Source organism: Elephas maximus, chromosome 2, assembly GCF_024166365.1.
Source record: "Elephas maximus indicus isolate mEleMax1 chromosome 2, mEleMax1 primary haplotype, whole genome shotgun sequence".
In the NCBI taxonomy this organism is placed as follows: domain Eukaryota; kingdom Metazoa; phylum Chordata; class Mammalia; order Proboscidea; family Elephantidae; genus Elephas; species Elephas maximus.
This window is the reverse complement of record NC_064820.1, coordinates 154,702,221-154,727,850: the sequence shown is the minus strand read 5'-3', so window position 1 is coordinate 154,727,850 and position 25,630 is coordinate 154,702,221. Positions and strand designations below refer to the sequence as shown.

At 44.9% G+C, this 25,630-nt stretch overlaps 1 protein-coding gene across 11 annotated transcripts in view; it reads right to left on the bottom strand.

The window, feature by feature from the left end:
- Nucleotides 1-25,630, bottom strand: part of LOC126070084 (protocadherin gamma-C4) — a 166,448-nt gene that overhangs the window by 110,995 nt on the left and 29,823 nt on the right. Inside the window, exons 1-2 of one of the 11 annotated variants that reach the window (XM_049873881.1) lie at nt 9,172-16,224; nt 6-2,027 (exon numbers count right to left, since the gene is read on the bottom strand). The exons of 6 other annotated variants lie outside the window; for them this stretch is intronic. In XM_049873881.1, coding sequence (XP_049729838.1) covers nt 6-2,027; nt 9,172-11,595 — 4,446 coding nt within the window. In that variant the 5' untranslated portion in view covers nt 11,596-16,224. 4 more of the 11 variants (XM_049873896.1, XM_049873890.1, XM_049873894.1 and 1 more) reach the window with 4 other exon arrangements.

Genomic DNA, 25,630 nt, shown 5'->3' with positions numbered 1-25,630 from the left:
CTCACCTGAACACATGCGCCTTCATCCTTACATTCATGAAAATCTATGGATGTTAAGAAGGGATCGTTTTTCTCACAGCTCTCTTGGCTGATGAGCGTGTCCGCATAATTGGGCTGAGGAAAGATAACATGGCTCTTCCCAGAGTCTGCAGTGAGGGAAACCTCGTGGGAATAGGTCTGCAGGAAAGCCTGTACCCCATCGATGCCCACAAAGTGAGATGCGGGCACACCTGCCAACCTGCCTCCGGCAGCCTGGAACAGGCGAGACCTGTGCCAGCGTCGCAGCTTGAGCGCAAACAGCACTATGACAAAGGCGAGGAAGACGCAGGAGACTGCAGCCACAGCCACTACCAGGTACAGCGTGAGGCCAGAGTCGTCTGGGTTGGCGGGAGATTCGAGGGTGCTCAAATCAGCCAGGATGTCAGGGATGCTGTTGGCCACCGCCACGGTGAGCGTGACGGTGGCGGAGAGAGGTGGCTGTCCGTGGTCCTGGACGGCCACCACGAGGCTTTGCTTGAGCGCATCTCTGTCTTGCAGGGCCCGCGCTGTGCGCACCTCACCTGTGTGCACCCCCACCGCGAAAAGCCCTGGCTCGCTGGCCTTGAGCAGGCGGTAGGACAGCCAAGCGTTCTGTCCTGAGTCTCGGTCCACCGCCACCACTTTGGTTACTAGGTAGCCGGGCTCCGCAGAGCGGGGAGCCAGCTCTACTCCAGTAGAGCCATCAGTGGGAAAAGCAGGGTACAGGATCTTGGGGGCATTGTCGTTCTGGTCCAGCACGAACAGGCTCAGCGACACGTTGCTGCTGAGTGGTGGGTTCCCACTGTCGCTGGCAGTCACCTGTAGCTGCAAGTCTTGTATCTGCTCATAGTCAAAGGATTGGAGTGCGTAGAGGACACCAGTATCTGAGTTGATGGAGATGTAGGAGGAGAGCGGCGCTCCCTGGAGGGTGCCTTCAGTCAAGGAGTAAGTGACCCGGGCGTTCTCCTCACTGTCTGGGTCTTGTGCAGTTACCGAGAAGATGGAGGCGCCTCTGGGATTGTTTTCTGGGATATAGGCTGAATAGGAGGCGTGAGGGAAAGCTGGGGGATTGTCGTTGGTATCTGCCACGTGCAAGGCGATGTGAATTTCAGTGGACAAAGGTGGAGCTCCTAGGTCTGAGGCCATCACCGAAATATTGTACATAGAGACTTCTTCTCGATCCAAATATTTCCATGTCAGCAATCTATAATAATTATCTATTGACTTTTCTAATTTAAAAGGCAAATTATCAGGTGTGTAACAGACAACTTGACCATTCTTTCCCGAGTCCCGGTCATGCACATTCAAGAAGGCAATTACTGTCCCAGGAAGAGAATTTTCCAAGACTGGGCTAAACAAAGATGTAATGATCACTTCGGGTTTATTGTCGTTTACATCTTCCACCGAAATGAGCACTCTGGTCCTCCCCAAAAGTGCCCCTACATCTTCAGCTTGTATTTCCATTTCATAAGATGAACAATCTTCATAGTCTAGGCTATTTGCTGTTGTTATTTCCCCAGTATTTTCATTAAGTTGGAAGAAAGGAGATTGTTTTTCATTGATTTTCCGGAATTTGTATGTCACTTTTCCATTGGCTCCCTCGTCCGGGTCGGTAGCTATTACAGTGAGCAGGTGAGTGCCAGGGGGCACGTTTTCTGGGACTTTCACTCGGTAAACCGGTTGAGCAAAAACTGGGGCATTGTCGTTTGTATCCAGCACTGTCACAAGGATGCGCACCGTGCTGGAGCGACGAGGGTCGCCGCCGTCGGAGGCGATGAGGACCAGGTGGTGAGCAGCCTCTTCCTCGCGGTCCAGAGAGCGCTCCAGCACCAGCTCTGGGTTTATAGTTCCATCGTCTCCAGTTTGCAAGTCCAGGGAGAAGTGGGGATCAGGGCTGAGCTGGTAGCTCTGGAGGGAGTTGACGCCCACGTCCGCATCTAAGGCTTCTGGGAGTGGATAACGCGTTCCAGGCGCAGTGATTTCATTAATTTTGACTTCCAGATTTTCATCCTGGAATTTTGGGGCATTGTCATTGATATCAGTTATTTCTATTTCTATTCCAAAAAGTTTTCCTCTACCCTCAACCAGGATGTTAATATTTACCAGACACCGAGCGCTCTGAGCGCAGAGCTCCTCCCGGTCTACCCTGCCCGCCGTGACCAAGCCGCCGCTTTTCGGGTTCAGAGCAAAGAGCTGAGTCTTACCTCTGGAGACGATGCGAACTCCGAGCTCCGCCAATTCTTGTGACTTTAGCCCTAAGTCCTTGGAGATGTTGCCTACAGCATAGCCTTTGTCTGTCTCTTCCGGCAGTGAGTAGCGGATCTGCGCGGTTCCGGTCTCCCACAGCGTCCCGAGGAAAAGGCACAGCAGGACCAGCTCGCTGCGTCCTCGCCACTTATTTGGAGCGGCCATTTTTCTTTCGCTACGGAATCCTCTCAGAGTCTTCACTAGGCATACTGTGTCTTGCTTACCATTTTACTACCGTTACGAACCGGAAGGCCTGAATGCCCCAAATTTCGGGACCGAGTTTCGCTGTAATCCAAGAGTTCGTCTGTGGGATCTGCGCGTCTTTATGAGGTGGGAGCCGGGAGTATAGCCAGAGGATGCTTTGGTTGCATTTCTCTCCAAGTAGGTGAACAGCGACGCTTAGAGTCCTAATCTGTTACTACACGCATTTAGCTATGCAATACACTATGCTAGATTACTGGGAAAATACTAGTTCCCCCCCCCCTTTTTTTTAATTAGAGGCTTTGTTTTATATTTATTTAATCTCTCCCTGAATTAATATTTTAGAAGTAATTGCCAAGGAGTATAGGATGGCGTGGGGTGAAAGTTTTATAAAGTACTATTAAATGATCAGATTTAAGGTTAGCATCATATTAAATGGCTCACGTTCCTGGAAGACAGTTGCTCTTTTAAAATACACAAATTATGATAACTTTATTTCCCTCAGGTGTTCTAAGCTTTATCATGAATGTCTTCAACATCTGTTTATCAAATAAGTAAGAATCGCAACTGTTGCTGGAAATGAATTCATATTGAGACTAAAATAGATCTATTGGAGGTGGTTGACTCAGAAGTTGTTCTAATTGGTTTAATTAATTATAGTAACCTTTGTGGGGAGTCTTTGCTTTCTCATATTTAAAAATGCTATTTTCATCACTCAATAATCAATTCTGCGAATTCTTAACAGGGTGTATGCTTTTACAATTTAAGTTTCACTGGAGAGTATATTGATCTGCTATTTTATTTAAATTATTTATATTTTTCTATGTGGAAATGAGAATCTCTGAAAGGCAGAAATAAATATACATTGGAAAGCAAATCTCCATCCCATCTCTTCCACCAATGAGAAATGATTAAATTTTTAAGTGGCCTTAATTAACTTCTTAAGGTAGGCCAATATTCTAAAGTTTATTTTACCTTAACACATACTTTGGTTAAAAGAACCACTAAAAAATTTTAAGGAACACATAGTTATCACTAAGAAGACAAACAGTAAGTGTCACTACAAAAATCTCTTTCCGTCTGCAGTTTGTAAAGAAGCTGTTAAGTGAAGCATTGCTAAGGGAAACCTAGCAAGGTTGATACAATGTACTGTCACCTTTGTGTGCACATCAAGATGGCAGGTTCGTCTAAAATTTTGAAGAATTTAAGACTCTGTTTCTCTCCTAGAGATAGGAGAATGATCAGATGACCTCTAGTCATAGTTTTAGGATGGCAAATCAGACAGTTTTAAAATTATACACAAGGTGTATGTCTGAGGAAAGCAACAGAGGCAAACGCATTGTCTTTTCTTTGATGGCGGAGCCTATTGAATGAGCTTCCATACAGATTAATCCTGAAAAAACCTATGCCGCAAGAAAACAGAACATGCTTTTGATCTTCTGAGGAGCATAACGGGCCTTCTGCTAAGTAAAATGATCACACATGCACACCTGTACAGCACATCACATATAATTACAAGGGGTCCATGGACATAAAAACCCAGGGTAAGATATTCTAGGAGTTTTTGAAACAAAAAAAGAAGTAAATGTAAAAAAAAAATGTAAGAAACTAAAATATAAGAAATAAAACACCAGAATAGTATGGAAACCACAACAGTTAAATCAGTGAGGAAAGATATCTAATTTCGAGTATTTGGCTTCAAAGTCTTTACTTAAATGACTGCCTACTATTTTATTTATGGTATGTTTAGGAATTAAAATGTGTTCATTAAATATTAAGAGAGAAGATGAAACATTTATGGGGAAAATCTTATTAGGTAAAACTCCCCTATAAAATCATATAATTACTTCTACTTGACCCCTCTCTTGAAGAACGAAATGACTAACTTCTTAAGACATTAGCTCAAAAATGGCATATTTTCCTGTGAATGTGGACAATGAAAAGCAAGTTGTGCTTTAAGGAAACTCACCGGTTGGGAAGTCGACTCATTGGCATTACATAGTGGAAATAAAGCTCCAGATGAATCACCACAAAGTATATCTTGTCCTGAATTCAATTGCTCACTACATTCCAGGAAATTAAATTCGGTCTTTCCTGTCTGTGCAACACACAGATTGTAGGAATAGGGCAAAGTCCCCTCACTGTAGTTGGGGGGAACTACGGGTCCAGACCTGGAGCAGAAGACAGGCTGAAAGCAGTTCCAGGGGGTGGAGCTGGAGGAGCTTCGCAGGCGCAAGGCAATGGCCAGAATCACCGCGAGGAGGAAGAGCACGGAGATCAAGGCCAAAGCCAAGACCAGGTAAAACTGCAGCTCCGCCTGGGGATCAGAGGGCGCAGAGCGATCGCTGAGGTCTGGCAGGGCCTCCTGCAGACTGTCTGCGAAGACCAAGTGCAGCGTGGCTGTGGCAGAAAGGGACGGTTGCCCTCCGTCGCGCACAGCTACCAAGAGGCGCTGGCGGGACACGTCCCTGTCGCCCAAAGCGCGAGCGGTGCGCACCTCGCCCGTGCGCAGCCCCAGGCTGAAGAGCCCGGGCTCACTGGCCTGCAGCACGTGGTAGGACAGCCAGGCGTTGTGCCCCGAGTCTGCGTCCACAGCTACCACCTTGGTCACAAGGTAGCCCGGCTGCGCCGCGCGCGGCACTGTATCGAAGAGCGCTGAGCCGTCGGGCTCCAGCGCGGGGTACAGCACCCTGGGCGAGTTGTCGTTGCGGTCGTCCACCAGCACGCGGAGGCTAACGTTGCCGCTGAGCGCGGGTGAGCCCTGGTCACGAGCCTGCAGCGTCAGCTCGAAGGCGCGCAGCTGCTCGTGGTCGAAGGCGCGCTGCGCGAACACCACCCCGCTCTGAGCGTTCACAGACACGTAGGACGACAGCGCCCGCGGCTCCAGGTCACTGGCGACGATGGCGTAAGACACTAGGCCATTGGGCCCCAAGTCGGGGTCGGAGGCGCTGACTTGAGCGATAGAAGCGCCAGGAGGGTTGTTCTCAGCCACGTGGACTACGTATGAGGCCTGGTGGAACACCGGAGCGTTGTCATTTACATCGCCGACGTGCAACGTGACACTTATGCTAGAGGAAAGTGGCGGCTTGCCCTTGTCAGTGGCTGTTATGGTGACGTTGTATTCCGGGGTCTGCTCCCGGTCTAAAACCCCATCTGTCACTAATTTGTACGTGTGTTTTGAAGAAGTGAGTATTTTAAACGGAACGTCATCTTCTAATTTACAAGTAACTTCTCCATTGTCTCCAGAATCCCTGTCACGGACTTTGAACAAAGCAATATATGTTCCCAGCTCGGTGTCCTCCATAATTAAGTCGGGTAGAGATTGGATTACCACTTCTGGGACGTTGTCATTTTCATCTAGGACTTCTATCTCCACTGTACATTGTGCGATCATTCCTCCACCATCTCTTGCTTCCAAAACCATGGAATATTCTTTGACATCTTCAAAATCTAAAGCATTTAGAATAGTAATTATACCGGTACTTGAATCCACATCAAACCGGGTGATCCGATCTGCTTCGCTGAAAGAGAAGGTGATCTCTGCATTGACACCCTCATCCTGATCGGTGGCCATCACCCGAAGCACAGTGGTGCCCGGGGACACGTTTTCCCGAAGACTCACCCTATATATGTCTTGGCTGAATACTGGGGCATTATCATTGGCGTCAGTTACAAGGACCTGTATCTGTGCAGTGCTGCTTAGGGGTGGATCCCCGCCGTCCAAGGCAGTCAAGGTCAGGTGGTAGGATTTCTGGTCTTCCCGATCTAAAGGCGTCTTCAGAACCAGCTCCGGGTATTTACCTCCATCTAATTTCTCTTTATTAACGAGTGAGAAATGACCATTGGCGCTGAGCTGATAATTCTGTAGAGAGTTGGTACCAATATCTACATCATGGGCAGATCCTAAGATAAATCGTGCTCCAGGCTTTGTGGACTCGCTTATTTGAAGTTCAAAAGCAGTTTGCGTGAATTTTGGCGTGTGGTCATTGATATCATCGATCTCTACATTCACGTGATAAAAGTTCAGCGGATTTTCAGCAACAGCCTCAAATTCCAGAACACACGCTGGCTTCTTCCCGCATATCTGCTCCCTGTCTAGCCTGCTGCTCACAAGTAACTCTCCACTCTCTGTGCTCACAGTGAAGTAAGGCTTCTCCGAACTGACCCGCAGTTTTCGAGTCGGTAACTCGTGGACACGGAGCCCTAGGTCCTTGGCCAGGTTCCCCACCACCGAGCCCTTGGGCATTTCCTCGGGAATCCTGTAGCGGATCTGCTCGGAGAGCGCCAGGCAGAACAAAGACAGCAGGAAGGGAAAGAGCACTCGCCGCCTCTCAACCCAGCCCCACTCCCCAGCGCCGCTCCCCATCCCTCTGGCTCCCTTCAGTTCGCTCACCAGCCTGGAGACGCGGGGTTACAAACAACCTCTGTATTGCCGGTGTCTGGAGCTCCGATCGGCTTTTAATTCCAGTAGTGGGGGCCCGGGATTCTTCTTTTCCAGAGAAGGAAGGGGTGAAATGCTCGCGCTAGCGAGTCTGAGATGGGGCTGCCCTGGAAAGTGCGCTGCGGCTGCGCAGGAAGATCGCGAGCACCAAGGTCTGCACTTTGGCCAACAGCGGCGCCCAGAGTCCGCACTAGGAAACTGCAGCCTTTGCTGCTTCAGTTTAAGCAACTACAATCATAATTGTGTGCCCAACTGAACACACAATGTGTACACATCTAAATCGGGCTCTTACAAACGTCTCTATCCCAACTTTCATGGTTTTTAGGGAAATCATTTAAACTTAATACACAAACCTCTATATGTTGTCACAATCATTCAGCCATCTCAAATACGCACTGGAGATATAAAGATGAATATAGTACAGATTTTGCCCCAAACCATCTCTGAGTCCAGTGATTTTACATATTTACTCATTAGCAAAGTGTTGGATAAATTTTTATCTTTCTTTTCTTTTTCCTTACGTTTTTCTCCACTTTTCCAGGTCCTTCCTTGCTGATTCACTTTGATTTTTTTCAGAGTACCAATAATGCTGAATTTTATGTTTTAAAAAAGGCACAATTTTGTCCTTATCGCCAACACACCTTTTATACCAAAATATTTCGAATGATCTCTTTGTAGTAATGTTATCTGATTCTCATTTTTACTGTGTTAGGTAATATTCAGATAAGGAAATGCTGTAGCCCAAAGATGGATTAGCCTATCAGGTCCCTCTCTTCCCGCTATGAAATTATTCATTTGGTTACAATATCAATACATCAGTCTAAGTTAATAGGTCCCTCTCTTCCCGCTATGAAATTATTCATCTGGTTACAATATCAATACATCAATCTAAGTTAATAAAAAAAAGTTAATAGGGGAGTAATATTTAGCCATGCAACACAAAGTCACTTAGCTGTGTGGTCTATTGCACTGAGTCACAGGTTCCTAACTCTGCACTTATACTGCATCCCATGAAGACCTCAGAATGGGAGGATACCAGTCCATGGAAAGTTTACTTGCAACAGCTCACTGAGTTTAGTGGTGATTTCTCTTCTGCGTTTAAAAGTATTTTAAAACATTTAATGAATTTTGGCTTCAGGATTTTCTCTTTTGAAATACCTGATGACTATATTTCTGCCAGAGGACCTCTCCTCAGAAAGTGTGAGTAACATTATCTTTTCCACACTGACTGTACAGCTAAACACTGAAGAATGTTTGAAATATAGTCCCACCCTCATTGCACAGTCGTTTATATGCAAAACACCAAATAAAACACTATGTCCCCCCAAATCTTTTAAATTAACATTTAAAAAAAAACCAGAAATCAAGATTACTTTGTTCTCCATCCCCACCAGAGGATAAGCAACGGATGTGTTGAGTTTTAGTGAAACATTATGCAAAGGAATACGGAAGTAGCTAATCTCAGATTGAGCTTTTTCCAATGTAATTCTTCATCAGGCCTAATAAGTAAACTTGACTGCTGCTTTAGGGTTTGAATGTATGAAATGGTTGTTTCATAAAGTCAGCACTCTCAGTCTCCCTCTTGAGAAGCCCACAGACACACTTCACGTTGTAATTCCATGTTAAAACTCTCTGTTTCACAAATGCCACCTACAACACTTGAAATAACATTTTATTTGATGTAATGTTTTCTTGCTTTTGCCAATGGCCTTTATTATGGCATTTGACTCTGTTTCTGTCACTGATACAGACCTTAGTGAAGCTTGACACGTGCATTTCATTCTTTAGGGGTCAACCTAACCTTCCCCTCGAGACTCCAACTTTAACAGGGGATTGTGCTTTAAACAGATCAGGAAGCAGCTGAGGTTTTCAGGGCTGTCAAAGCAAGGTAGATGGAAGCAGAGGCAGTACACAGAAAAAAGCTTCAGATTTGCACCCTAAAGAGAATCCTGAGAACAAGGGTGAAGCGTGCTTTACTTTTGCTAGTCTACTGCAGTAAGAAAAGGCTCAACAATTCCTTATTCATTCTCATTTGTGAAATACATGCGTAGAGGAAACCAAGTGGGAAATACATGGGACACTGACAAATGCCACAGTGCACTTGTTCACAAACTTGTTCACCGGCTTTCGATAAACATATTATACCAGAACTGCTGTCACCCTGTGTTCCGTGTTAAAGTAGCACCGCTAAAATGAACTATGAAGCTTGTTTTACCCATGTCAGGTCCCCCCCATCTTTAAAATAAAAATAAAGACTAAACTCACCTGAGTATCTGGTGTTTCATCTTTACACTTATGAAAATCCGTGGTTGTTAACAAAGGCTCGTTTTTCTCACAGCTCTCCTGGCTGAGGAGCGTATCAGCGTAGTTGGGCTGGGGGAAGATCAGGTGACTCTTCCGCGAGTCCGCGGTGAGGGAGACCTCGTGGGAATAGGTCTGCAGAAAAGCCTGCACCCCATCCAAGCCCACAAAGTGCGAGGCGGTCACATCGGCCAACCCGACCCCGGAAGCCTGCAGCAGGCGGGACACGTGCCAGCGCCTCAGCCTGAGGGCCAGCAGCACAATGACAAAAGCGAGGAAAACACAGGAGACCGCGGCCACCGCCACCACCAGGTACAGTGTGAGGCCAGAGTCGTCTGGGTCAGTGGGAGATTCTAAACTGCTCAGGTCGGCCAAGACTTCGGGAATGCTGTCGGCCACCGCCACGGTGAGCGTGACGGTAGAGGAGAGAGGGGGCTGTCCGTGGTCCTGGACGGCCACCACGAGGCTCTGCTTGAGCGCATCTCTGTCTTGTAGGGCCCGCGCTGTGCGCACCTCGCCCGTGTGCACCCCCACCGCGAACAGTCCTGGCTCACTAGCCTTGAGCAGGCGGTAGGTCAGCCAGGCGTTCTGTCCTGAGTCGCGATCCACCGCCACTACCTTGGTCACGAGGTAGCCGGGCTCTGCAGAGCGGGGAGTCAGCTCCATGCCCGTGGAACCATCAGTGGGGAAGGTGGGGTACAGGATCTCTGGTGCATTGTCGTTCTTGTCCAGAATGAACAGGCTCAGCCAAACGTTGCTGCTGAGTGGCGGGTCACCGCTGTCACAGGCAGTCACCATAAGTTGCAGGTTTTGAAACTGCTCATAGTCAAAGGAGCGCAGTGCATACAGGACGCCAGTGTCAGAGTTGATAGAGACATAGGAGGACACGGGAGCCCCCTGTATGGTATCTTCAGCCAGGGAGTAAATAACCTGGGCATTCTCCTCGCTATCAGGGTCATGGGCAGTCACCGAGAAGATGGAGGCTCCTTTGGGGTTGTTCTCAGGGACAAAGACTGAGTAGGATGTGTGGGAGAAGGTGGGCGGGTTGTCATTGGTATCTGCCACGTGTATAGAGATGTGAGTTTCCGAAGACAGGGGAGGGGTGCCACCATCTGTGGCTTTCACTGTGATATTATAGACAGAAAGTCTTTCCCGGTCCAAGTTTTTCATTGTCACCAATCTATAATAATTGTCTATTGATCTTTCTAATTTAAAAGGCAGATTTTCTGGAATGGCGCAGGTCACCTCACCATTCTTCCCAGAATCTCGGTCTTGTAGGTAGAAAAGAGCAATTACTGTCCCAGGAGGTGTGTCTTCAGGGACTGAACTGGTTAGAGACGTTACAGTCACTTCCGGAGCATTGTCATTCACATCTAAAATTGTGATCAATACTTTTGTCCTTGTCAGACTACCAGGACCATCCTGAGCCTGAACTTCCATTTCATAGAAGCTAGAGTCTTCGTAATCTAGGCCTTGTAAAGTTGATAATTCTCCTGTAAGGGAGTTCAGTTGGAATATTTGTAGAATTTTTTGAGTTATTTTCTGAAAAGAATATGTCACTTCCCCATTGAATCCATCATCCAGGTCTACAGCATTTACCGTGAGCAGTGTTGTGCCCACAGGTACGTTCTCGGGGGTAGTCACTCGGTACTGGGGCAGAGAGAACACTGGTGCGTGGTCATTCACATCCATCACTGTCACTTGGATACGCGCGATGCCGGATCTGAGTGGGTTGCCTCCGTCAGAGGCCGTGAGGAGAAGATGGTGAACCGCCTCTTCCTCCCGGTCCAAAGCCCGCTCCAGTACCAGTTCCGGATACTTGGTTCCATCATCGCCAGTTTGCACATCCAGGGAGAAGTGGTGATTGGGACTGAGCTGGTAGCTCTGGAGGGAGTTAGTGCCCACATCTGGATCTCTAGCCTCGTTTAACGGAAAGCGCACCCCAGGAGCTGTATTCTCCATTATTTTTACGTTCATTTCTTCCGTCAGGAATCTAGGAGCGTTGTCATTAACATCCATTATCTCCACTTCAATAGGATAAAGATTCATTTTATCTTCCATTAGGATGTTAAAACTCACCAGACACCGCGCGCTGTGAGCGCAGAGCTCCTCCCGGTCTATCCTGCCCGCGGTGACCAGGCTGCCGCTTCGCGGGTTCAGAGCGAAAAGCTGCGTCCTACCTCTGGAGACGATGCGGACTCCGCGCTCCGCCAGCTCCCGGGGCTCCAGCCCCAGGTCCTTGGCGATGTTCCCCACAAAAGACCCTTTGTCTGTCTCCTCAGGCACGGAATAGCGAATCTGTCCTGCCCAGGCTTCCCACAAGGTCCCCAGGAGAATGGAGAGCAGGACGAATCCTCTGTAGTCCGCGCCCTTCTGCCGAGCCGCCATGTTGTCCTGCTGATCTTGCTTGGGGTGTCCGGGGTGTGCTTCTGGGTGCTGGGGAGGCCGAGTAAACCCTCAGTATGCGGAAGGGAAGCCCTGAACCTGGCAGGATGGAGGCCTGAGGTTGACGCAGCTAGGGAGAGATTTGTCCCAACGTGTCGTTTTTTTGTGCTGTAAAAGCTCGGTGGTTCTGGCAGATCTCTCGCACAATTATTCACCTGGTTGGTGAATAGCGGCGCTCAGAGTCCTTAGCGAGTTACTGCACCACATTGAAGCCAAATAAACTGATTTTTCAAATTTTCTCTTTTTAGCAAAATTTCTGAAATAATTTTTAAAAAATCCGTTTTAAGAAATCGCGAATTAATACAACACAGTTCACGGATAGGTGTTTGATAATGCCAGATAATTTTTTTAACCTCTATTTGCAGTGCCATTTTGAAATGACTATTTGGGGCACTGCCTTACACTTCATTGTATATAGGGAAACCAGACATTGCAGGTAAAAAGGTAAAGTCCATAAGAAGTACGTACATGAAAACAAAAATTATTTACTCTAGGGTGTAATATATGTAAATAAGTTCAGTTATACTACTGAATAATACAAAGTGCTAGACACCACCATGAGAGACTCACAGAGTCAAACCTAAAGATGAAAAAATGAGAGGGAAATGTCTTATCTCTGATTATACAATAGTAAAGGTAGGAATCCACAGATCCTCACTCACAGTCTTCTGAGAATAGAAAAAGGAATCATTAGTGGCTGTGGCTGATACTTTGTGCTCAAGAAATGCCATTAGAGTTGAGGTTAGAAGCCAGGCAGCAACCATCAGCTATAGAAGCAACCCATTTTGTACAGAGGGCAGAGATTTGTGAAGAGGACCTACTGGCTGTGGGTTCATGAGAAATTGAGTGTTGGCTTGATTGCTCTTTTTCATTACAAAATTAAAATCTTCATCCTACCCTATTCCAGAATTATTTTAAAAGGGAAGGTCTCTAGACATCCTTTGGACATGCATGCAAGGCTGTCCTGAGAGGATTCTTGTTGTGTTGCTGTGTGTCATCGAGTTGATTCCAACCGATCCTTTGAGGTACTCATTTCTGAACTGCTGTAGATGGAGTAAAACCCAGTTGCTGATGGTAAAAATCAAAGAAAGTTTCTTCCATGTAGTTGCAGAATGAAGACTTGGCTAGAAACAGTCCTACTTTCTGAATTATTTTTAAGCCCTCAGGCAATAGGTAGTAGCACCAGGAGAAGGAACCAGAAGTAACACAGAAATATTTACCTTAGTTTTGCAGGAGGCTCTAAATGAAGTAGTCTATTTCTGCTCTCTCATGGCATTGCTTCAAAATATAGGGAATATTTTGACTGAGTGAAATGATGTTTGAATAATTCAAGGTCATGTTTGCTTTCACCAAATACATAAAAGTTAATAATTTTTTGTTTAAGGGACCAGTTTGATTATCATGAACAGGAGTTAAATATTATTTGTTTAGCAGTAATTTTGAACTTCTTATTGATGCAAGCAAAGCATATGGTCATCAGAGATCATGAGTACTTGTAGATATTTTCAGACAAAGCTTTCATGTCTAGAGGTTCTGGCTCCCAATATCTTGATCTTTTTCTACCCAATACCTCAAAATTCATAGTTTCCTCTCACATTTGTCTCTTATTCCTACTTTTTTTTTAATGTCTCAATTAACTTATTACTTCTTTGGAGCTAAATAAGATTTATCTAAGTAAGATTATAGACAAGTTCTGAACATAAAGCATACTTTAGGGAGTAAATAACTACATTATACTTAGTATTCAAGTTTTTAAAGTTACTCCACGATATAAAAATAAATATTAAAGATCTCTACTAGACCACAAGGTATGTTTAGTAAAATATTACATAAGCTTACCATACACAGTTGAAATATTTATACAGTTTTAAAGGGATTATATTATTATTGACTGAGTTAATGGGAGACTCCAGCCTTTGTCTACTTGAATGAAAAAAATTCCATGGAAAGTCTACTTACCTTCCAAGGCATTGAGTTAATTATCTTCTTTTCTCTCATTATGGAACTTTTTTCTGTTAGAGAGCCATTTATTTGGAGTTCTGTCTAGGTTTTCACTTCCAAGCAAAGATGTAAGTATTTTCCAGTGGATCTTTTCGAGATTTACACTCACCCCCTTTCGACAACTGCCATCTCAGCCAGAAGTTTGATCGGAAATGGGTGGTTTTCCAGATGATAAAATAATCCCACAATTTGTTAGATTCAGTATATGCTCTAAATCCCAGATTAATTATCTGGATGGTTTGTAGATCAAAGAGCCTCATTTAGGCAGAATTTAGCAAATTCCATGATTCCCAGGGTGTTTATCACTTAGTCATCCACATGATTGAATGATTATCGTGATAGTATAATCTGATAGTTTTTCCTTCAGAGACATGTTTTGTTTAAATGAAATGGTCACAGGTAACTCAGATAAAAGAATAAAACAAACCAGCCTACTATCATGAAACTCAGTTAGTGAGATTTACTTATAACAATGGATGGTCTATATATTTAGTTTAAATCACCCCAAATTGGTGATATAGTAAAATAACATTCACAACCTCAGAGTGTATATGACAAAAGTTACAATACTTGCACAAGAGACTACCTGACACACATGACCAATCCCCAGCATTAAAATTCTTTAAAATTGTTAATGATTAAATTCTGATTCAAGCATCAAATAATTATATCACAAACATCCAGAAAATTAGATTTGGAAATATGTATCATTGGAATATCTTATATATGTATATATGCATATATATATTTGGAATCTTGAAATATTATTTAAAGAGCATCGACTCAATATTATCTTTATGAAGACTGGCTTTTATAAAGAAACTTCTTGTTAATTTTCAAGATATCTTCTTAAATATTTTTTCTTACATGTGCATTCCAAATTCAGATACAGAAGTGGCCGACCCACCATATTACCAGGTCATAGAGTCCTCCAGCTCAGGGTTAGAAAAGATCTTGTCTATGATAAGGTTAAGCAATCTACCAAACTGTAGAATACCCTGTACTCCATTAACTTCAGGGCCATCAACTTTTTTAAGAGTCCCAGTAGTGGAATCTCCTACCTCAGTAGCAACCCATTTCTTGTTAGAACAACTTTGACAACTAAAAACTTTGCCTTTTTCTACTCACCAAACCATAGTTACATTCACACCTTTGGGCCATGATGAATAAAAGTTCTAAATGACAACCCCCTTTCATTCAAATATTTGGATAAAGAATTGCTCTGTGACAGAAGGGCATTGGTGGTTCAGTGGTAGAACTGTCACCTTCCATGCAGGTGACCCAGGTTGATTGCCAGCTGATGCTCCTTACACACTGCCAGCACCCATCTGTCATTGGGGACTTGTGTGTTGTTACGATGCTGCACAGATTTCAGTGGAGCTTCCACACTAAGGGAGTCTAGGAGGAAAGGCCTGAAAATCTACAGACAAAAATTGGCCAGTGAAAACCCTATGGATCACAACAGCCTGATCTCCATCTGATCACAGGAATGTCACAGGATTGGGCTGTGTTTTGTTCAGTTGTGAATGGGGCCACCATGGGGGGGGGCAATTCAATGGCAGCTAGGCAGCTAACAACAACATATGACAGAAGCCTTACTATTTTATCCAGTTAATATAACGAATTACTTAAATTCTTCATTCTCTCACTCGCCAGTAAGTGTACTGTAATTTTAGACATATTTCTTGTAAGTGGACACTATTGAGCATATTTTAAAATTCATTTCATTTTAAAAAGACTATCAAGCAACAGTATGTAGAAGACATTGTAGTAGGCAAATTGCATCAGATGCTTACCTTTTTTTTAAACAATCTCAATAATTACAATAATGGTGATGTCAACAAACACTTGTTCACTGTGCTATTTTATAGTTTGAAAAAAACTTTTATAAAATTTATTTTATTTTCCCAATTTATATGTGAGATAGACTAGGCAAGCCTCTTTAATTACAACTTTAAATGGAAGACTACAGAGATTGTGACGGGCCCAAGATGAATAACTGCTAGTGCCAGGAATATTACTCTTGGCTGGTGGTAGACACCAAAGCCCAGGTCCACTCTGCTACAGATGTCCATTACTCTTATCTTTAATTCAAAAAAATTATTTCTGAGTAGTTAAAAGGGGGGAGTATTTGTCATGGATCTCCATAATTTTAGAAAACACTATCTTTATCTTCTTTCACAGAGGTTGCAAAGAATATTTTCTCTGCATTAGAAAAGGAAAGGATCTCACAAATACCACAACACACACACACACACGAAACCCCAAAACCTAAGAAATGAGACAGGCGCAATCCAAGGCACAAAGGGTTTGCCAACAGGACAGAGGTAAAGAAAATCTAAAGCATGAATTAAGTATTTTTTCATGAAATTTCAAGAAAATTAAAATTTAAGGGGCTCTATTTTTTTTTTTTGATAGAAATTGACGGCACTGGGCACTGGGGTATTGATAAAAAAGGAAAACGTCAGAATTATCTGGTAATTATATTAATTATATGATTCCCTGCAAAGCAAAGAAAACGAAGCATTGATCAAAGATAATTTTAGAGCTTTCTGTTTAAACGAAACCAATAAAAGCAAAAACCTTACCTGAACAAAAGAGTCTTCCTCTTTACAAAATCCTATATCTTCCTGGATCAGAAGAGGCTCGCTTTTTCCACAACTCTCTGCACTAATGAGCGTGTCAGCATAGTTGGGTTGAGGGAAGATAATGTGGCTCTTGCCGGAGTCCGCGGTGAAGGAGACCTCGTGGGAATAGGTCTGCAGGAAGGCTCGCACCCCATCCACACCCACAAAGTGCGAGGCAGGCAAGCTTGGTAACCCACCTCCGGAAGTCTGGAGCAGACGCTTCCTGTGCCAGTGCCGCAGCCTGAGCGCCAGCAGCACAATGACAAAGGCGAGAAAGACGCAAGACACCGCGGCCACCGCCACCACCAGGTACAGTGTCAGACCTGAGTCGGTGGGGTTGCCAGGAGACTCTAAACTGCTCAGGTCGGCCAGTACCTCGGGGATGCTGTCAGCCACGGCTACTGTGAGCGTGACGGTTGCTGAGAGAGGGGGCTGGCCATGGTCCTGGACGGCCACCACCAGGCTCTGCTTGAGCGCATCTCTGTCTTGCAGGGCCCGCGCAGTGCGCACCTCACCCGTGTGCGCCCCCACCGCGAACAGCCCTGGCTCGCTGGCCTTGAGCAGGCGGTAGGTCAGCCAGGCGTTCTGTCCTGAGTCGCGGTCCACAGCCACCACCTTGGTCACGAGGTAGCCGGGCTCTGCTGAGCGCGGTGCCAACTCCATGCCTGTAGAATCATCAGTGGGAAGAGCGGGGTACAGGATCTCTGGTGCATTGTCGTTCTGGTCCAGAATGAACAGGCTCAGTGACACGTTGCTGCTGAGTGGAGGATCACCGCTGTCACAGGCAGTCACTCTCAGTTGCAGGTTTTGAAACTGCTCGTAGTCAAAGGATCGCAGTGCGTACAAGACTCCAGTATCAGAGTTAATGGAGACATAGGAGGACAGGAGTGCCCCCTGGATGGTGTCCTCAGCTAGGGAGTAAGTAACTTGGGCATTCTCGTTGCTGTCGGGATCGTGGGTGGTCACCAAGAAAATGGAGGCTCCTCTGGGGTTGTTCTCAGGAATGTAGACTGAGTAGGATGGGTGGGAGAAGGCAGGTGGATTGTCATTGGTGTCTGCCACGTTTAGGATGATGAGTGTTTCTGTAGATAGGGGCGGTGTTCCTTTGTCTGTGGTAGTCACAGTGATGTTGTACAAGGAGACCTGCTCTCTGTCTAGGACTGTGTTGGTCACTAATCGATAGTAATTGTCTACTGACTTTTCCAATTCAAACGGCAGACTTCTGGAGATGGAACACGTCACCAGACCATTCATTCCTGTGTCTCGATCATGCACTTGAAAAAGAGCAATTACCGTTCCTGGGGGGGCATTTTCAGCAATCGTTCTGCTTCCAGATGTAACTACCACTTCCGGTGCATTATCATTTACATCCAAGATAGTTATGAAGACTTTAGCTCTGTCTCGAAGACCTGGCCTATCGCGGGCTTCCACATCCAGTTCATAGGAGCTAGAGTCCTCATAGTCTAGTTCTCCAGAAGTTGATATTTCCCCAGTCAAAGCATTCAAGTGGAAAATCTGTGAGATCTTTTTCGTTATCTTCACGAAGGAATATGTTACTTCTGCGTGGATTCCTTCATCCTGGTCGGTGGCATTTACCGACAACACTGGCGTACCTACTGGCAGGTTTTCAGGAACACTCACCCGGTAGACAGGCTTTGTAAACACTGGAGCGTTGTCATTCGCATCTAGGACAGTTACCTGAATTCGCGTCACACCTGTGCGAACAGGGTCACCTCCATCCATGGCAGTAAGGACGAGGTGGTGAACGGCCTCTCTCTCCCGGTCCAGGGAGTGTTCCAGCACGAGCTCCGGGTACATGGGCCTGTTGGCTTCGCTTTGCACGTCCACTGAGAAGTGACTATTCAAGCTGAGCTTGAAGCCCTGAAGCGAGTTCATTCCCACATCCAGGTCATAGACCTCCATTATTGGAAAACGAGAGGATGTAGGTGCGTTTTCGAGAATTTTCACTTCCAATTTTTCCGTTAAGAATTGGGGTGTATTGTCATTAATATCCATTATTTCCACTTCCACAGGATAAAGATTCATTTTATCCTCAACAAGGATGTTAAAATTCACCAGACACCGCTCGCTCTGAGCGCAGAGCTCCTCCCGGTCTATCCTGCCCGCCGTGATTAAGCTGCCGCTTCGCTGGTTCAGAGTAAAGAGCTGCGTCCTTCCTCTGGAGACAATACGGACTCCGTACTCCGCCAGCTCCCAGGGCTCCAGCCCCAGGTCCTTGGTGATGTTCCCCACGAAGGAGCCTTTCTCCAGCTCCTCAGGAATGGAGTAGCGCATCTGCCCGACCCTGGCTCCCCACAGCGTCTCCAGGAACGTGAAGAACAGGACCAGTCCGCTGCGGTGCCGGCGCCTCTGCAGAGCCGCCATTACAGGCTCCTTCTGGACTGTCCTGGGGTTGTATAACAGAAACAAGTCCGTATCACTTTCTGCTTCCCAGAATTAGAGGTCAAGGTCCATAAACAAGCGGAGACCCGAAGTGAAGCGTTCACGGTTAGGATTTCCGTGCACCTGGAGAGTTTTTGTGTCTGATCTGCTTTTTGTTTGCAGTTTGGGACTCCAGTTCTCATCGCTTTTCTCTCCCGAGTTGGTGAACAGCGACGCTTAGAGTCCTGACTTAACACTGCACCATCTTTTGTTTTTTTTTTAAAAAACATTTCTTGTGGCAAAATATATACAACATAAAATTTGCTATTTCAACCATTTTAAATGTACAATTCAGTGACGTTAATTGTATTCACAAGGTTGTGCAACCATCAGCGCGATCTATTTCAAAGGTTTTTTCATCACTGCAAACAAGCTCAGTGCTTCTTCAGTAATAACTCCCCATTCCCTTCTTACCCCAGCCCGTGGGAATCACTAAACGTCTTTGATTTCTATGCAATTTCCTATTCTTTGTATTTCATATAAATGGAATCATACAAAATTTGTTCTTTTGTTTCTGACTTTTTCACTCAGCATTATGTTTTCAAGGTTCATCCATGTAGCATGTTTCAGAATGTCATTTTTCTTTGTGGCTGAATAATATCCCATTGTACATATATGTGTGTGCATATATATCTCTCTATATATATCACATGTTGTTCATCCATCCATCTGTTGATGGGTTCATGGGCATTTGGGTTGTTTCTATCTTTTGTCTGTTGTGAACAATGTTGAAATAAACACTTGTGTGCAAGTATCCATTTGAGTCCTTGCTTTCAATTCTTTTGGGTATATACCAAGTAATGGAATTACTGGGTGATACTGTGATTCTCAGAGCCCTGGTTGCCCAGTGGTTAGGAGCTAGGGCTGCTAACCAAATGGTTGGCAGTTCAAATCCAGCAGCTGCTTCTTGGAAACCCCATGGGGCAGCTCTACTCTATCCTATAGGGTTGCTATGAGTCAGGATGGATTTGACAGGAATGGCTTTGGTTTTTGGGTTATTGTGATTCTATGCTCAACTTTTTGAGAAACTATCAAACTTTTTTCTATAGCAGCTGCAAAATTTTACATTCCACCATCAATGTACTAAGTTTTTGATTTCTCCACAGTTTCATCAACGCTTGTTATTTTGTTTTTTGGTTTTTTTTTTTTTAGTAATACTGTACTGTTTGTGAACCTGTCTTAGAGAATTTTATTTCTGCTAAATCTGCATAGATGACATGCATAATATCCCTCTCCCCAGGAAAGCGAAACATTTGGAAGAATAAAAGACCTCATTTTGAATAATTTTAACTGTTCCCTGGAACTTACAACTCATGTTAGTAACAACACCTCCCAGTGCCTTGGAACAGAAATAACATTACACTTTCCTGTAGATCTTGAATTATCGCGCACACCGTCATTTACTTTTGTCTTATTTTCATATAATATACAATGCACTACATATAATGTACAATCCACTACAGTGGCAGTTACAGCAAGAGTCACCATTTTTAGATGCCATTATCTGTTTCTATTGACATATTAGATGAAGAACTTCCCTGACTCAGGTAATATCTGTGTATACTTTAAAAAACACGTGAAAAAGTGAAAATATGTAGGCTACATTGACATTTCTATTTCTGGGTTGACAGCATCAAAATTTTTTTTTATCAGTCAAAACTAAGTAAACTGATAAATTGTCTAGCTTTTCATTAAATTCTAGATAGTAACCATGACTCACAATGAGACTATGACATACTAATGCACTACAGTGTTTCAGATTATATCGTTTGATGATTAGCAAAAAAAATCAAGATCATCATAAGGCCACTTTCTATGAAAGAAAACTGCAACACAGATAAGCCCACAACGTATTTCCTACCCCATTCAACACCCAGAAAAATCAATAAAACAAAATGAAATCAGAAGTATTTAACCTGTGTACTTTTTTATCTCTAACATAACGAATTGAACTAATTCTATTTTTTTTTTTTTGGTCTATTTATGAAAGGAATGGGGTTTGGAGAAACTCACCTGTTGTAAATTGACTGAGTTAGAAGTTATTTTGGGATTGTCATTGCTGGTGCTTGCAACCCAAGAAGCTTCATCACATAGAAGATCCTGTGGTAGAGTGATTTCCGGGTTTCTATTGAGAAATTTAAACTCTGTTTTTGAGGAATGTGAGGCAGCACATAGATTATAGGAATAAGGCAAAGTCCCCTCACTGTAGTTGGGAGGAATCCCAGGTCCAGGTCTGGAGCTGAGACCAGACTGAAAGCAGCCCCAGGCGGCGGGGCTGGAGGAGCGTCGCAGGCGCAGGGCGATGGCCAGAGTCACCGCGAGGAGGAAGAGCACGGAGATCAAGGCCAAGGCCAAGACCAGATAAAATTGCAGCTGGACCTGGGAGTCAGGGGGCTCAGGGCGGTCGCCGAGGTCTGGCAGGGCCTCCTGCAGGCTATCAGCGAAGATCAAGTGAAGCGTGGCGGTGGCTGAGAGGGGCGGCTGTCCTCCATCGCGTACAGTGACCAATAGGCGCTGGCGGGACGCGTCCCTGTCGGCCAAGATACGCGCTGTCCGTACCTCGCCCGTGCGCAGTCCCAGGCTGAAGAGCCCGGGCTCGCTGGCCTGCAGCACTTGGTAAGACAGCCAGGCGTTGTGCCCTGAGTCTGCGTCCACTGCCACCACCTTGGTGACAAGGTAGCCTGGCTGCGCAGCACGCGGCACCATGTCGAAGAGCGCTGAGCCGTCGGGCCCCAGTGCCGGGTACAGCACCCTGGGCGCGTTGTCATTGCAGTCGTCCACCAGCACGCGCAGGCTCACCTTGGCGCTGAGCGAGGGTAAGCCCTCATCACGCGCCTGCAGCGTCAGCTCAAAGGCGCGCAGCTGCTCGTGATCGAAGGCGCGCTGCGCGAATACCATCCCGCTCTGCGCGTTCACAGACACGTAGGACGACAGCGCTTCCGGTTCCAGGTCGCTGGCTACTATGGAGTAGGAGACACGGCCATTTTTCCCCAGATCCGGGTCGAAGGCGCTGACTTGCACAATAGAGGCGCCAGGTGGGTTATTTTCGGCCACATGGACCATGTAGGAGGCCTTTTGAAAAACTGGAGCATTGTCGTTGACATCGGCGATATGCAGAGTGACACTTGTGCTGGAGGAGAGGGGCTGCTTGCCTTTGTCAGTGGCCATGATGGTGACATTATACTCAGTCATGTGTTCGCGGTCCAGGGTTCCATCTGTCACCAGCTTGTAGGTGTTTTTTGTATCCTGAACTATTTTAAAAGGGCTATTTCCTTTTAGTTGACAGAGAATTTCCCCATTAACTCCTGAATCTAGATCATGTGCTTTGATCAGGGCGACAATGGTCCCCAGTTCAGCATCTTCTTGTATATGTTTGGATTCAGAAGCAAGGGTTATCTCAGGAGCATTGTCATTTTCATCCAAAATATCTATTTGTATTTTACAATGAGTAGTGTGATGTCCTCCATCCTTTGCTTCCACCCAAAGTGTGTAGCTCTCTCTCTCTTCAAAGTCCAGTCCTCCACCAGTGGTGAGTTCTCCTGTCTTACTGTCCAGCTTGAACAGTTGCCTCGCTGCCTTGCCAATGTTGATGAAGGTGTAGGTGATCTGGGCGTTGACGCCCTCATCCGGGTCAGTGGCCATCACTCTCAGCAGCGAGGAACCCACAGGCAGGTTCTCCGGAACACTGACCCGGTACATGTCCTGGGTGAACACTGGGGGATTATCATTTGCATCTGCGACAACTACCCTGATCTGGGTAGTGCTGCTTCTGGCCGGCTCGCCCCCGTCCAAGGCCGTGAGGATCAGGTGATGGCAGCACTGCTCTTCCCTGTCTAGGGGCGCCTTCACTACGAGCTCCGGGTACCTACTGCCATCTGGGTTCTCCTTCTGAATCAAAGAGAAGTGCGGGTTGGGGCTGAGGTAGTACTGCTGCAGCGAATTGCCACCTACGTCCGAATCTTGCGCGGATTCCAGGGCAAAGGTGGCTCCAGTTAGCGCCAGTTCGCTGATTTCCAGTTCAGTGAGATTCCGGCTAAAGATCGGTGGGTTGTCATTGACATCCTGGATCACCACAGTTACGTGAAAAAAGTTTAAAGGCTTTTCAGCGACCACTTCAAATTCCAGAACACACGTGGGCTTCTCTCCGCAAATCTGCTCTCGGTCTATGCGGTCTCTGACAAGTAAATTTCCGTTCTCGGAGCTCACAGTAAAGAATTTCTTCTCTGTACTAACTCGCAGGTTTCGAGTCGGCAAATCCCGCATGACAAGCCCCAGATCTTTGGCAAGGTTCCCCACCAGCGAGCCCTTGGGCAGCTCCTCGGGAATCGTATAGCGGGTCGGCTCCAATAGCGCCGGGCAGAACAAAGGCAGCAGGAAAACAACCGGCGCTTGCCACCGCCCAGTCCGGCCTCTCGCTCCCCAGCGGGTTCCCATCCCGCTCCCTGCGCCTTTGCCTTTCTGATTTCAAGGAGCTGCAATTGCTAAATGATCCCAAGAGTTCTCTGAGCAGGAGTGACTACTTGCTTTGTCTTGGCGGATCGGTTTTCTGATGGAGATCTCCGCGGCAGAGAGCTTGAGAGAGCGCACTGCTGTGCGGGGACCCTGTCCGCCGGAGATTCCACCGCGGAGGGAGGAGCAGATACTTCGCTCAGCACTAGCCAACAGCGGCACCCTGCGCCTCGGCCGCAGAACTGCAACAGCGCTTGCTAAATCAGCCCCCAACTACGCAACTAAACCCAGCGCAACTGGTTAGGAGCAAATTCTACTATAAACTGACTGATACCTCCTCAGTGTCCCCATTTTACCAGGATTTATTACATTTTAAATGTTTACTACGTATTCAGTCTGGTTGACATTTCTTTGAACTTGAACTTTATCCATCCAAATCACAATGATTTTTAGTTGTCAAAGAGGAAACTTTGCTCAAAATGTATATCGGCATCTTAGTGATTTTTAGTTTCCATTTTCATAATATGTTCATAACATCGTCCCTGCTTACCTTAGTGGAATTGAGGGCCAAGTGAGATAGGATATAGCAAAACATACAAATGGAAGATAGTGTTGGTGATGGCAGTTATAGTATAAAAATCCTTGAAATACCAACTTGATATGTATTGAGATAGTCCACTATATTTCTTTTTCTAACTTATTGAAGTTACAAAACTCATAGATTTTATTGTTATCCTATGTTTCACTTTTTTTTCTATATTATCTTTGTAATCATCCTCCCAAAAAAGAATTGATAGATAAACAAGCAGGTTGGCTGTCCTTCTAAAATAGAAGTATAGTAAGAAGCAGGAGACACTTTTCTTAGCTTACAAGTGTCTACTTTTAATTAAATGAGTACGATTAGCAAACTGTTCCACAAGTGATTTTTTTCCTCACACTATATTACTATTGTTCTGCATTGTACTGTTTCTTTCCACGTATTTTAACAATGGGGAGTGGTTTGGATTTGAGGGGTGAAGTATGAGTTCTTGTCATTATTTTCTGCTCTTCTATATTCCAAGAAAAGTAATATGTAGAAAATATATATTTGTTATTGGCGTTCTTCCCTCATTAATAAACATACCAAAGGCCATGTTTCTTGCACATGTCTTTCAGTTTTAACTTCATTCCCAAACTAGAAATTGTCCATAAACATTGTCTTACCTACATAAAGTACTGTAGCTCTAAAGCTTAGCAAGTGTGTTATGCTATTGAACTCACCTTACAGCAGAAAAACATCAGAACATCTGAAACTGCTCTTTTTTTCCAGGATTCTAGACAGTCGTTGATATCTTTACTTTATGCAAACATAAAGAATGCTACTGACTCAAGACTTAGCTCTAAAACATGCCCATGCAAAGTGCCTTTCAGCTATATGAACACTTCATTTAGCACAGGAATGTTGTCTTCAACACATATCAAACTAATTATTTAAATCGTTGGTAACATATATTGTATATACACTAAAAGCGTGTGGATCAAGCATTTTAAAATGTAAGCTATTGGTAATTTATAGAAGTTCAAAAAACATTTTTTCATTGCAAAAAAAAGTTAACTCTGATGATACACACCCAAATCTATAACCTTTACTTTAAAAATACTGGAAAAATGAACGGATGTGTAGAAGTGAATGATACCAGCATCTATTATACAGTTTCTCTTGCTAATCTTTAAATGCATTTGCTATTCAGTAAGCTGAATATTTTCCATTTAGATTGGAATTGCCATTAACATACAAAATTGGATCCCCTTTAAATAAATGTGTAAAAAATAAAAATCAAATAGTTTTAGGTCCCAAGTCTGTCAATAAACCTTTCACGTGGTCAAGTAAGATAGTTGGCCATTTCATTAGTAATGTTCTATTACCATCTTCCCTTACTTATTTATACGTTGCTGCCAGCGTTCAAGCTGTTGAAAGTACAAAGTTTGAAATATATTTTAATAAACTAAAAAAAAAAAAAACCCACTGCCATGAAGTCGCTGTGAGTCAGGATCCAAGAAGAAGAATCAATAGTTGGAAAATGTGGCCTTGGTGACAGAAATGACATGGGAGAGAGCATGACAGAATTTTGCAAGACCAACGATGTATCCATTGCAAATATCTTCTTCAACACCATAAATGGTGACTATACATGTGGGCCTCACTGGATGAAATACACAGAAATCAAATTGACCACATCTGTGGAAAGAGGCAATGGAGAAGCTCAATATCATCAGTCACAACAAGACCAGGGGCTGACTGTTGAACAGACTATCAATTGCTCATATGCAAGTTCAAAGTGAAGCTGAAGAAAATTAAAACAAGCCCACAAGGGTCCAAGTATGACCTTGAGTATATCTCACCTGAATTTAGAGACCATTTCAAGAACAGATTTGACACACTGGACACTAATGACCAAAGACCAGGTGAGTTGTGGGAA